General features: G+C 41.9%; 1 protein-coding gene across 16 annotated transcripts in view; it reads right to left on the bottom strand.

Annotated features, from left to right (window-relative positions):
* Positions 1–8349: 8349 nt before the first annotated feature.
* Positions 8350–14457, bottom strand: part of SUN1 (Sad1 and UNC84 domain containing 1) — a 59307-nt gene continuing 53199 nt past the window's right edge. For all 16 annotated transcript variants that reach the window (XM_075830285.1, XM_075830281.1, XM_075830284.1 and 13 more), the window contains 3 exons: positions 11704–11871; positions 11519–11611; positions 8350–10223 (listed from right to left, as the gene is read on the bottom strand). In XM_075830285.1, the coding sequence (XP_075686400.1) occupies positions 10110–10223; positions 11519–11611; positions 11704–11871 (375 nt within the window). In that variant the 3' untranslated portion in view covers positions 8350–10109. The remainder of the gene's footprint in view (positions 10224–11518; positions 11612–11703; positions 11872–14457) is intronic.

Raw genomic sequence — 14457 nt, 5'->3', positions numbered from 1 at the left:
AAAAGTTACTATAGTAACTCGGGCTGCGGGCCCCTGTTACTATAGTAACTGACTGTACTTACCTTCCTGGTTCCGGATCGCAGCGGAGCTCCTGACGTCACAGCGCTGTGCGCAGCGCATGACGTCACAACGCTATGCGCCGCGCACAACATCGAGAGAACAGAACTTCCGCCACGGCTGAAGAGGAAGGTAACATTAGTATCCCTGACTGCTAAAGCTGATTGGCGGGGTCCGACTCCCGGGACCCGCCAATCAGCTGTTTTGAATGGGCCGCAGCACTCCTACGAGAGCTGCTTCCCCTTCATTCCGGTCACTTCATTCCGGTCACACTGTGAATCGGTGTCGGCGATTCACAGTGTGAGCGAGTAGTGAAATGAAGGGGCCGCAGCTGGCGTACGAGTGCTGCGGCCCCTTCAAAACAGCTGATTGGCGGGTCCCGGGAGACGGACTCCGACACATCAGCTATTGATGGCCTATCCTGAGGATAGGCCATCAATGTTTAGGGACTGGACAACCCCTTTAAGCCTACGATGTAGCAGGCTTAGAGGGCCCATGAGATAGGATCACAGATTGTGTGATCCTGTCTGCTGGGCCCTGTATCTAAGCCAATCACATGGTAGGCTTAGATACATGGCCCATGTGTGATCCTGTCTGGTGGGCCCTGTATTTAAGCCTACCACACTGTAGGCTTAGATACAGGACCCCAGCACACACTAATCTTATACTGTATAAGATTACTGTCTGCTGGACTCTGTATCTAAGCCTACCTTGTGGTAGGCTTAGATACAGGGTCCCACAGACAGTATCACACATGGGCCCTGTATCTAAGCCTAACACATGTGTTACTAATCTACTAATAGTTTTTTTTGTGTGTTTTCTTACAGGTTCGGTCGTTGGACTACGTCGGATTCCAGGACTATTTCATTGCACCGGCTAACATTAAGCCCCACCTTAGTAATGGAGGTTGTCAATCAGCCAGCGGCCATTACTAAGGCGGTGATAATAAAGTTTAAAAAAATAGAAGCACATATAAAAAATATTTTATTGAAATAAAAAAACACAACCCTCATTAACCATTTTATTGAGAATAAAAAAACGCTGACATTGAAGTCGTCCTCGAATCCGAAGTAGTCCAACAATCGAACCTGTAGAAAAACACAAACACACAAAAATAATTAGTAACACATAAAGAAGCAAAACAATTATTATAGTTACCTTTCCTGGGTCCAGAGCTGGAGCCGCAATGTCAGCGAGCTGAGTCCTGTATCTAATCCTATCATGTGTGATACTGTCTGCTGGGCCCTATATCTAATCCAATCATGTTTGATACTGTCTGCTGAGCCACTGTATCTAATCCTATCATGTGTGATACAGTCTGCTGAGCCACTGTATCTAATCCTATCATGTGTGTGATACTGTCTGCTGAGCCCCTGTATCTAATCCTATCATGTGTGATACTATCTGCTGGGCCCTATATCTAATCCAATCATGTGTGATACTGTCTGCTGAGCCAATGTATCTAATCCTATCATGTGTGATACTGTCAGCTGAGCCACTGTATCTAATCATATCATGTGTGATACTGTCTGCTGAGCCACTGTATCTAATCCTATCATGTGTGATACTGTCTGCTGAGCCAATGTATCTAATCCTATCCATAGTTGATAGGGTCATAGAGCTATAGATATGCCATGCTGTCTCATATACACACATACATTTTTTTGGGGTGGACACATATATATTGGTGCTATTTCCCCTGACATTTTAAGTCCTTAGTGACGCCCCCGGCTGCTAGTGCTGCATTGTTGGGTCACTTAGGAGACCCAGCGATGCAGCTGAAAGCTGCAGACCGTCGGCCATGAGAAGTTTGCGGAGGGAGCCCAATAAGAACTTTTGCATCGGGGCGCATGAGCCTTTAGCTACGCCCCTGACCACAAGGGGATCTAGAAGACAAAATGTAATGTCTAGACTCCACTAAAACCCACCGCTGCATGTAGAGAATGGTGAAGGTATTGATCAGGGGCAGCGGGAGGAACAGGGGGCTCCCTCATAGCCCTGATCTGGTGTTGGGACAATGACTTTACATTCCACTGAGAGAAACATCCCATCTTAAGTGTAAAAATTGTCAGATAAATGCAATTCCAACATTAACAACAGAAAGTGGGGATTTTGAGACATGAGGGAAGGTAAGAGATTGAGAAGGTAAAGCAATGGGGACTACAGGCCCGTACAATGTGATAGGTAAGTTATATGTGTTGTATAAGGGGCTGCTGTTTTGCTCAGGCAGTAAACATTGAACCACATTTAAACAGATGCTGCATATAAAGCTGTGGTCCTAAGAAACATCATTAACAATAGGTAGGAACGTACTCCTCATCACTGCAAGCCAAGGGTTCAGGTTTTTAGAAACTCATCCTATCTCTACATCCATGAGTCGTAGTCCCAACTCTGTAGTAGTAGCTCTATATATAAATAATTTGGAGCAGCGTCGGACTGGGGTTCCTTGGGTCAAGCAGAGAAGATGATTCGGAGGGCCCACCCTCCATCTATCTATAAAGAACATGCACATGTCCTCTGGTTCTCTGGTGGGCCAGTAGTCTTTGTTTTGTCACTGTATGAGAGAGATATAGTTTCTGAAACCAAGTAGGGTCTCGAAACTCTGTGTAAGTCTGACAAGTGTGCTGAATATGGTGGAGTGGAAGGAAGTTATGTTTTTGAGGCTCTACCAAAGACTGGACTTGGTCATGTTCCGATGCTGGATTGTGGTCTATCAAATTGGCTAATGTTTTGTGAGATCATATGGTTCATAGACCATTTGGAGGATGTTTTATAAAAAGATTGAGCACCATATTTAACAGTAGGCACTGGAGGTCCAGTGTCTATGGAGAAGCCTTGGATTGGGGCAACTGCTGCGCCTAATAAGCTATAATATATTTCTTAACATTTCTTTTCTGTCTTTCTCACGCCTCCCTATGAGTTTCCTATTAGATCCAGCAGAAGGTTACTTGTCTGATCTGAGCAGTCAAAGTGTTATCTATTATAAAAACTGTGGGCACCTCTAATAAAAGTTAGGGTGCTACTTATGTGTCAATATTATATCATCATGGGATGAAGGAAAGATGACACATAAATGTAACTGTTCACGACCAAAATTGTATAAAAACATCTTTATTTCTTTATCAAGCTATTCAAAGACATTTAAATATAAATAGTTGCCATGAGTCCCCTCTAAAAAAAATGTACAGTCCCTTGAAAAGTTTTAGGCAGTTGTGGAAAGATGCTGCAAAGTAAGAATGCTGTTAAAAATATGTGTTATTATATTTTTTATCAATTAACAAAATACAAAGTAAATGAACAGAAGAGAAATCTAAATCAAATCCATATTTGGTGTGACCACCCTTTGCCTTCAAAATAGCATCAATTTTTATAGGTTCACTTGCACAAAGTCATGGATTTTGAAGGATTATACTCAGATGTATGATTAACCAATTATACCAAACAGGTGATAATGATCATTTTCATTTGTAGGTTAAAACACAGTCATTAACTGTAACATAAATAGCTGCCTTAAAACTGAGTGAGGAACAGCCAAACTCTGCTACAAAGTGAGGTTATGGAAGACAGTTTCATGTCGCATGTCAAGCATGGCAAGACTGAGCACAGCAACAAGACAGAGGGTAGTTAGGGTATGTTCACACGGCCAAATTTCAGACGTAAACGAGGCGTATTATGCCTCGTTTTACGTCTGAAAATAGGGCTACAATACGTCGGCAAACATCTGCCCATTCATTTGAATGGGTTTGCCGACGTACTGTGCAGACGACCTGTAATTTACGCGTCGTCGTTTGACAGCTGTCAAACGACGACACGTAAATATACAGCCTCGTCAAAAGAAGTGCAGGACACTTCTTTGGACGTTTTTGGAGCTGTTTTCTCATAGACTCCAATGAAAACAGCTCCAAAAACGGACGTAAAAAACGCTGCGAAAACGGCGTGAAAACGGCACGAAAAATGCGAGTTGGTAAAAAAACGTCTGAAAAGCAGGGTCTGTTTTCCCTTGAAAACAGCTCTGGATTTTCAGACGTTTTTGTTGACTACGTGTGAACATACCCTAATACTGCATCAGTAAGGTCTTTCCCAGGCAAAGATTTCAAAGCAGACTGGGGTTTCAAGATGTGCTGTTCAAACTCTTTTGAAGAATCACAATGAAACAGGCAACGTCGAGGACCGTAGACGCAGTGATCGGCCAAGGAAACTTAGTGCAGCAGATCAAAGACACATCATGCTTACTTCACTACAAAATCGGAAGATGACTAGCAGTGCCATCAGCTCAGAACTGTCAGAAACTAGTGTGACCCAGGTACACCCATCTACTGTTCGAAGAAGTCTGGCCAGAAGTGGTCTACATGGAAGAATTGCGGCCAAAAAGCCATACCTTTGTCAAGGAAACAAGGCCAAGCAACTCAACTATGCATGAAAACATAGGAACTGGGGTGCAGAAAAATGGCAGCAGGTGCTCTGGACTGATGAGTCCAAATTTGAAATATTTGGCTGTGACAGAAAGCATTACATTTGGAGCCAATCAGATGCCTCCCTGATGGTACTGCATGATGGATAAGTATCTGCCTGTATTTCAAGCATTGAGAACACCATTAATCCTGACCAAATTCCCACCTCCATTTGCTGAAATGCAGCCCCAAACTTACAAGGAACCTCCACCATGCTTCACTGTTGCCTGCAGACACTCATTATTGTACCATTGTCCAGCCTTTGCATAATCAAAAACTTAAAGACCGGAAATACAAAGTTGAAGATTCCTTTTTAATCCGAAATTGATTGAATGCGTCTCTCCAGAGCGTCCCAGATTCAGGCCATTATCTCAGCAATCATTACTGATGTGAAACAAAGGCCTCATGTACGACCTCCGTGTGCTGACCTATGTATGGAGCTATTCACTCCCCTAAAAGCAAAGCAACAGATAAAATTCTGTGTACCGCTGTTTGGCATCGGAAGTATTATAAAGGCCCCGTGCATTCGAACGGGAGCCCTATTACAGTGTAAAAAATGTAACCATATAGAACGGCTGTGTTCTAAAGTCACCAGCAGGGGGCAGCACCGCTTTGGGCAGGGTAGTGTGGAACCAGCAAGAGAGCATGAATGTAGTAAGTTGTGACTGTTAGGCTGGATTCACACAAAACCAAATCAAGACCGTGTGTGAAGCCAGCCTTAGGTCAGGATCACACACCGCGTTTTGATGGTTTTTGGCTCAGCTTTTTAGAGCCAAACACAAAATAAAAGCAATGCATCAATATTTTCTTTATATCCTTCCTTGGGGACACATTTCTGGCTTTGACTCCAAAAACTCAGTCGCAGCAATTTCTGCAACAAAATCTGCCGCATGTGCAGGGGCCACTGTTGTGGGTGGTTGCACGGTGGCATCTGAAAAAAAAAAAGGTAACACTGTGCGGCACGTATACTTCTCCATCCTCCCCATTGTCAAAAAGGACAGGAATAAGGACCATAGACCATTAAGGTATGTTCACACGGCCTATTTTCAACCTTCTTTCAGGCCGTAAACGGCTCGAAAAACTGCTAAAAATACAGAGGCTGAACTGCTCCAAACATGTGCCCGTTGATTACAACGGGGAAATACGACGTTCCGTCCCCACGGGGCGTTTTTTTACGTGACCGTTTGTAAAAAATAAAAATAAAAAAATGCACCTCTCTTCTTGAGCGGTTTTTCATGGTCTCAATAGAAAAACGGCCGTAAACAAACGCTTATTGCATAATAAACGGCTGAAAATCAGAGACGGTTTTCCCTTGAAACGAACTCCGTATTTCACAGCAGTTTTTTGTTTAGCGTGAGAACATACCCTAAATGTATTGCTTATGACCTGCAACTTCAGATGGTTATTAAAAAAAACTACATGGAAACGTTTAGGGTACTTTTATACCGGCCAATTCTGGCTGTAAAAATGAGCGCCGATCAATGAGACAGCTCGTTGTTCGTTTGCCCAGTAATTTATGGGGACGAGTATATTTTCTGCTGCATAAACAATACAATCAGCCAATGAACAAGTGTTTGCCTGTTCACCGGCTGATCGCTGCCCTGTTTACACAGGGCAACGATCAGAAACGAGCGTTTATATAAACTCTCGTATGCTCGATCATTGGACCACGTAAAAGCGCCTTTAGAATGTCCGACTTGTGATTGCCATTTTTTTTTAATGGTTTTATATAATTGTATTTTTGCCAATGGAATGTTCTCCACTTAATAAATGTGTATCCTCTTTGGAAATGACCAGAACCTATATTAGGCCTCATGTACAAATGCTAGTGAGGCCAAAAAGTGAAGGTGTTACACACCTATGTAAACCGCTATCTGACAAATCAGGTGCATGAATAACCGCGTCCTTATCCAGAGTCTGTAACATTCTGTTCACACCACGTTTTTTGAAATATTATAATTAAGGCTTACTTTTTTTTATTTTTACATAACTTCACCATCTTCAAGATCTTCAGTTCACTGACAACAAGCAAACAAAGCATAGCTGAGGATTTGCTACAATTATGAGCTAAATAGCCTGGACTCCACGCTGATACATTGTAGCAAATCAGAGATGAGGATTATGTATTTAGATCACATGGACTGGTAGTTACAGGCAGCAGACAACACTTTTTTGTATATCCACTGCATAGAAAAAAAAAAGTGTAAACTGGTTATTCCCATCACAGTGACGGCACATTGCAGGGATATGCTGTCACTTTGATTGGTGGGGGGTTAGACTGCTAGGGCCCCGGTCGATCAGCGGAATAAAACGATCAGTGTCCTGCATGCTCTTTAAGGTTAAATGCACACGTTGCGTAATTTGATGCAGAAAATCTGCACGTCACGTAAAACCGCACCCAATGGTGAATTTTTTGCATTTTGATGCGGAAATAGATGCGGCTTTATGCGGCGGATTTTGATGCCTTTTTTCTGTAAAACTAGTCAGATACAATTCGCAAGCAGAGACGCAGGATAAATTTACATGCTGCGGATTATAAAATACGTACCGCAGGTCACTTTACATTCAGAAAAAATCTGCACCGTGCAGATGAGATTTCATTAAATCTAATTTACTTTGCTGGTACCGTGAATGAAAATATGTGCGGCAAATCCGCACTGTGTGTATTCAGCCTAAAGTTTTTCCCTGCACAGCGGCGCTCCATGCCGTGCAGGGAACTACAGCCCTGACCTATTAACTTGAATGAAGCCGTCTCCAGTTCCATGCGCCACTATGAGGGCATGTTCAAAACCAACTAATTTTCAGCCATTTTTTGGGCCGTGAACGAAAAACGGCTGAAAAATCGGAAGCAGAACGCCTACAAACATCTGGCCATTGATTTCAATAGGAAATAAGTAGTTTTGTTCCAAACGGGGCGTTTTTTTACACCTCATTTTCAAAAACGGGAACGTAAAAAGATGACCCGTAAAAAGAAATGCATGTCACTTCTTGAGCTGCTTTTCCTTGACAATAGAAAAAACGGCTCCAAAAACAACCGTGAAGAAACGTTTGATTAAAAAACAGCTAAAAATCAGGGAGCAGTTTTCCCTTGAAAACGACTCCGTATTTTGTGAATCGTGTGAACATACCCTGAAGGAAAAAAAATCGTGAAGGGGTAACCTGTGCTATTCATTCTCAGGATGGAACAGTCAGACCTCTGACAATCTGAAGGTGATCGCGTATGCTAGAATATGCCATCACTTTCTGTGATGGGATTAAGGTGTTGTGCAGTCTGAAGGGTTAATCCCCTTTAAAGACGACCTGGCACCTGCCCAAAAAGTTGCAGTTGACCGCTCAGATAATGCAGGCGCCTTACAGATTCTGATGCTTTTTATTTTTTTCTTCTAGCCCCCACCGGTCCGGAGATATCGGTGCTGTTAGTTCTGGTGTCCGATATGCAAATGAGGCCTTTGACCATCAAGTGGGCGGCTACCGCTTATCAAGTGACCGGTGTTACCCGCCCACTTAACATTCAACGGTCTTATTTGCATATGGACACCAAAATTAGCGGCCCTGATCGCTCAGGAACGGTGGGGGCTAGAAGAAAATAATAATAATCATCAGAATCTGTGAGACGCCTGCATTACCTGTCCCCCAATGTACAAAGAAAACAAGAATCAGGTGTGTTCTGCCTGGAAATAAGCGGTACCTGGCAGAGGCTTATCTCCCTTTAACCATTGAAAGGAACATGCACGCTCAGCCAATCCAGGCATCCATTTCTAAAGGAGGAGCGGATAGCGGTCAGCCTAATTATTATTTGGGGGCCACGAACCAAGTCAGATACTAAATAACAGGCCAGGGATTACAGAAAAGTAGTACACTGTTTATTTACCTTTCCAAATATTACATGCACTCAAAAAGTAAACTCTTTATTTAAAACATTTCAATATCGTATCAATATAGAGCAAAGCAAAAACACATACTGAAAAACAAAACTGCTCAAAAAGCCTTTACAAAAATACATTGCACAGTCCTATGCAGAATCTTTAAAAATAAATTAGTTTATTATTTTTTTATTTTTATTATTTTCTCTTGGAAATTTTTTTTTGAAAATAAGTCCCCCCCCCCCCCCATCTCAGTGGTTTAGGGCCTATTTAATAATGTTATTTCTGTACATCTCATGAATAGGCCGCTGCTTGCATTCTAAGGGATCTGGACTGTTGTGCACTATACATAGAATCTCTATTGAAAAAGCCAGTCACCGGAGTTCTCCCATTCTTGATAGAGAAGTATGAGCCTCAGCGCCAAAGCACTGTAAATATCGGACGTACCTCAAAAGTTCTGATGTTATAAAAAGGCCTCTATAAATATATACATAAAAATATGACATTTATTTTTGGCTAGCTTTTCAAAATAATTTAAAATATACAAATAAAATGATACTGTAAGAGGAGGAGTTGAACAGACGCAGATGGAGCAGAATTTTGAATTGTAGATCTTGTTGGGGGGAGGGGGGGGGGGCGAATGAAGAAGCTTGTCCAAAGAGCTCTATAATGATCCCAGCAACATCCAAATACTAATTTGGCAAAATGAACAAGATGGCTCATACTCAAAGCCTTAAAAGGGCAACTCCACAAAAAAACCTATGAACAGGTACATCACCTTTAAATATTCTTAGGCTAGTGTCAGATGGCTGCAATAAAGCCACATTTCATGAGCAAAACTGCAGGAGGTCCAGATCTTCCCACCATAATACAGACATTAATCTACACAGTGAGATTTTTACTCTCCTTAACTGCTGCATAACTAGGCCCATATGTTCTTCAAGACTTGAGGAAGGCTGGATGAAGCCATAATGGCTGCCACCCAGCTTTCCAACAAACAGACCATGGCTGTATACAGTCTTTATCATCTTAACAGAAGAGAACAACTCAATGAATTATAGTTACTGGTGATTTTAGAGGGAAATGCTCTAAAAGTGCAATCGCTCCCCCCACAGAAGTATTTAAATCAAAGCTTAACGTTAATTAAAATGGCAAAACGGTCGTCCAAACAAGCTTTGGTTACTCCTGCACTGCATTTCAGTAGTGTCTTCGCTTATTGCTGGTCTACGAAGGTCTTCAGTAGCCACTTCATACATGAGCGACCATAGGAGGACTGTCCAGATGACTTGGGTTCATCCAGATTAGTAATCCGGAAGGAGAGCTCTACCAGAACCTACTGGCTCTGCTACAACTACACGATGTAGTGCCAGATAAGGGGATCTTCTAGATATCGGACACCATTTAGTGGGCTTCCATAAAGATTTTATGGTTTCCCGCTAACTGGCATTTCAATCCTGAGTGGTTGGCATGCAGCATTTTATGGAGCTTGGAGAAAAAACAAAAACAAGAAATAAAAGCAAATCTGGCATCTGCGAAGTGCATATCGAATAGACTCCAATGGCAGGACTTTGTTGTCCTTGTACATAAATGTTCTTTGATTTGGCCTTGTGGATCCTTTACAGAACAACTCTCCTACCCATGTGTCTGATATATTTCCAGTGTTCCAGTTTTTTGTTTTTTTTTAGTATTTACAACATCAAAAAAAGTTTGTTTCATTTTGTGAATGTTTTTATTCGTGTTATTTCACGGGAGTTCCATGAGCTCGGAAGCGATACAGACAAGTATAGTTTGAATGGCCCCAATTGGAGAAGATTCGCAGCTCCACAATCTGGAAAGACTTGCCGTCTTCTTCCTGTAGGATTTAAAAAATAAATAAATAAATAAAAAGTAAGTAAAGTATGGAAAGTAAAATCAGGTAAGTTTAATAAACCAACAACACCGTACTGAAAATGGAAAACTATGGCAAAGGATTCTACACAATGACGCACATACAATAGAGGCAAACTATACAGCTGCTATGGGGGGGGCCCTGGACAGAGGGGGTCCAGCCCAGATTGGTCTCATCCCCATTGCTACTGACTGGAGAGGGGAGTCCTAAACAAGATCTCACCAGAGGAACTGCAATGTTAGCAAATAAGTGCAGAAAATTGGCCCAAGGTTTACAGAAGAGGCATGGAGGAGGGAAAACAAACACAGGGCCGTTGTGTACTTGGTGGCAAATCCCGGCACTATATGGCAGACGCGTTTTGATCTTTGATAAGGGTTCTCTTCTATGTACGCCACTGATGCTACACTTCTATAAGATGAATTTACACTTTCCCCAAAATTCTAAGTTCCAAAATGTAAGCAAAAGTCAAATGCCTGCTAAGCATACTAAATAGTTGTGGGCATTACTGTACTTGTAGTCCATGTCACCAGCACACCTACGAACATTTTAATCTCAAATCATGGGACAACCTGCTCCGCCTAGAAACACTCCGAACATACGTAAAGTCTGCCCCTTCTGTGGTCTGGTTTGCAGGACAGTCATGCAAAAAAAACAAAAAAAAACCACTAAGATTGTTGGCTGTGTGAGCACTAGGGATACTGGGAAGTCTCCCAGATCTCCTGCAGCACTACATAAGAAAGTACAAGCAATTCATCTATGAATGAACGGGTCCGTGTTGCACTTGCCGTAACAGCAGGTGGCCGGGAGCACCGCTGTGCAGGGAAAGTCGGAGGGAGTCGCTGTGTTTTACTAATAACGGGTCCTCTTTATTATGGGGGGGGGGGGGAATCAGAGGGTGTCCCCGCAGTCAGACCCCCACCAATCAGAAAGTGATGGCATATTCTTTAAATCTGCTATTACTTACTATGGAAAAACCTCAAAGTTTTAATCTTGGTTAACACCTTGCAGATTTGTTGTGGATTTTCCACTTTGCGATGCAAAGGGTGCGATCTGCATCAAATTCGCAATGTGTGAACTCTGTCTTATACTGCTGTTACTGAAAGGTATAGTGAGTTACGAGCGGTAACCTGTTTATTAGGCAATTCCCTATCCTATTGTAATACAGTCATAAGTAATTGGCACTTGTGGCACTTCTGGGGTTAATTATCTTCCACTAAACTGACATTTGCAAATTGAAGGGCATTAAGAGACTTATTTACCGTGACTTGGAATATTTGCAGAGAATCTCCCTCTTCATTGTATATAGACCGGACCAATAAGACGCCGTCTTCCTGATACTCGTTTTCCAAGCCCTTTCAAGTAGAGAAACAGGTCAGGCTTTTTATCATGGAGAGAGAGTGGGCGATTGTGAAATACTAAAAACTTACATCACTTCTTTACTTACATAAATCGCAAAATCCTTTGGAGCACTCGTGATGTTACCGGTCGGGGAAAGAGACTTTGGAATATGCTCCAATGAGAAAGCCGTTGGAAAAATCTCCATTGAAAGTCGCACCACCAAGTATCCTTGAGCTCCTTTAAAGGCCCAGCAGTTACCTGGGTACATGTCAGGCTGGAGGAGGAAGACATTAACCACCATTAGTAGGCGCTATAGTCCGGCTTCATTCTTTGAAGTATTTTTCCAGCACATTTATTGCAGTCCATAGCTAGAACATTTTGAATATCTCCCCAGTTATTCTTCAAAAAGAAAATCATTGACCGATACCATTTCTAAATAAAATGCAACATATACATGAAGTCCTTTCAAAGTGGTTGTACAGGATAAAAAAAAAATTAAAAAAAAAACCCCACAAAAAACGAAACAAAACATGGTTGATTCCTCCCAGTTTAGCGTCACGGTCTATGGGCTGCAGCTCAGTTATAGGGGCTGAGCTGCAATATCAATCTTGCACCACAACTTGCTTGAATGCTACTCTGTTGCAATTCCTGGCATAATGTTAGGTCGGAATGCCACAGTCTGAAGTATGCCATAGGGAGAATAACCCTTTTTCTATCTAATCTATCTATCTCATATCTCTCTCTCATATCTCTCTCTCTCTCTCATATCTCTCTCTCTCTCTCATATCTCTCTCTCTCTCTCATATCTCTCTCTCTCTCTCTCTCATATCTCTCTCATATCTCTCTCTCTCTCTCTCATATCTCTCTCTCTCTCTCTCATATCTCTCTCTCTCTCTCTCTCATATCTCTCTCTCTCTCTCATATCTCTCTCTCTCATATCTCTCTCTCTCTCTCTCATATCTCTCTCTCATATCTCTCTCTCATATCTCTCTCTCATATCTCTCTCTCATATCTCTCTCTCATATCTCTCTCTCTCTCTCATATCTCTCTCTCTCTCTCATATCTCTCTCTCTCTCTCTCTCATATCTCTCGCTCTCTCATATCTCTCGCTCTCTCATATCTCTCGCTCTCTCATATCTCTCGCTCTCTCATATCTCTCGCTCTCTCATATCTCTCGCTCTCTCATATCTCTCGCTCTCTCATATCTCTCGCTCTCTCATATCTCTCGCTCTCTCATATCTCTCGCTCTCTCATATCTCTCGCTCTCTCATATCTCTCGCTCTCTCATATCTCTCGCTCTCTCATATCTCTCTCTCTCTCTCTCTCTCATATCTCTCTCTCTCTCATATCTCTCTCTCTCTCATATCTCTCTCTCTCTCATATCTCTCTCTCTCTCATATCTCTCTCTCTCTCATATCTCTCTCTCTCTCATATCTCTCTCTCTCTCTCTCATCTATCTCTCTCATATCTATCTCTCTCATATCTATCTCTCTCATATCTATCTCTCTCATATCTATCTCTCTCATATCTATCTCTCTCATATCTATCTCTCTCATATCTATCTCTCTCATATCTATCTATCTATCTATCTCATATCTATCTCATATCTATCTCATATCTCTCTCTCTCATATCTCTCTCTATCTCTCATATCTCTCTCTCTCTCTCATATCTCTCTCTCTCTCTCATATCTCTCTCTCTCTCTCATATCTCTCTCTCTCTCTCATATCTCTCTCTCTCTCTCATATCTCTCTCATATCTCTCTCTCATATCTCTCTCTCTCTCTCATATCTCTCTCTCTCTCTCATATCTCTCTCTCTCTCTCTCTCTCTCATATCTCTCATATCTCTCGCTCTCTCATATCTCTCGCTCTCTCATATCTCTCGCTCTCTCATATCTCTCGCTCTCTCATATCTCTCGCTCTCTCATATCTCTCTCTCTCTCATATCTCTCTCTCTCATATCTCTCTCTCTCTCTCATATCTCTCTCATATCTCTCGCTCTCTCATATCTCTCGCTCTCTCATATCTCTCGCTCTCTCATATCTCTCGCTCTCTCATATCTCTCGCTCTCTCATATCTCTCGCTCTCTCATATCTCTCTCTCTCTCATATCTCTCTCTCTCTCATATCTCTCTCTCTCATATCTCTCTCTCTCTCATATCTCTCTCTCTCTCTCATCTATCTCTCTCATATCTATCTCTCTCATATCTATCTCTCTCATATCTATCTATCTATCTCATATCTATCTATCTATCTCATATCTATCTATCTATCTCATATCTATCTATCTATCTCATATCTATCTATCTATCTCATATCTATCTATCTATCTCATATCTATCTATCTATCTCATATCTATCTATCTATCTCATATCTATCTATCTATCTCATATCTATCTATCCAAATAGATCCAGCAGCAGCGGTATAGTGTGGGTGCAAGCCCAAGATCCCAATTCTATACAATGCAAAATATAGGCAGCACTCCGTTGTTTTTAGGTGAAAAAAAGTGGGTACTTTATTGCCCCATGTGCAATGTTTCAGCTCCTTCCCCTGGAGCCTTTCTCAAGCAACAGGTTGAGAAAGGCTCCAGGGGAAGGAGCTGAAACGTTGCACATGGGGCAATAAAGTACCCACTTTTTTTCACCTAAAAACAACGGAGTGCGGCCTATTTTTTGCATTCTATCTATCAAAACAAAACAGCAGCACATCACAAATCCCAAAAACATGGAAGGTAGTTTCAAAGGTATGTAGGTACTGTGCAAACTGTAGCTAAATCCAACTCCACTATGTCAGTGTGTCTGGTGCAACTTTCAAATCAGTTTTTATTAAAGATAATTTTTACTTTGAGATACAGCCGAT

Source organism: Rhinoderma darwinii, chromosome 6 (genome assembly GCF_050947455.1).
Source record: "Rhinoderma darwinii isolate aRhiDar2 chromosome 6, aRhiDar2.hap1, whole genome shotgun sequence".
Classification (NCBI taxonomy): domain Eukaryota; kingdom Metazoa; phylum Chordata; class Amphibia; order Anura; family Rhinodermatidae; genus Rhinoderma; species Rhinoderma darwinii.
The sequence above is the reverse complement of the archived record's forward strand: the minus strand, read 5'-3'. Positions and strand labels throughout refer to the sequence as shown.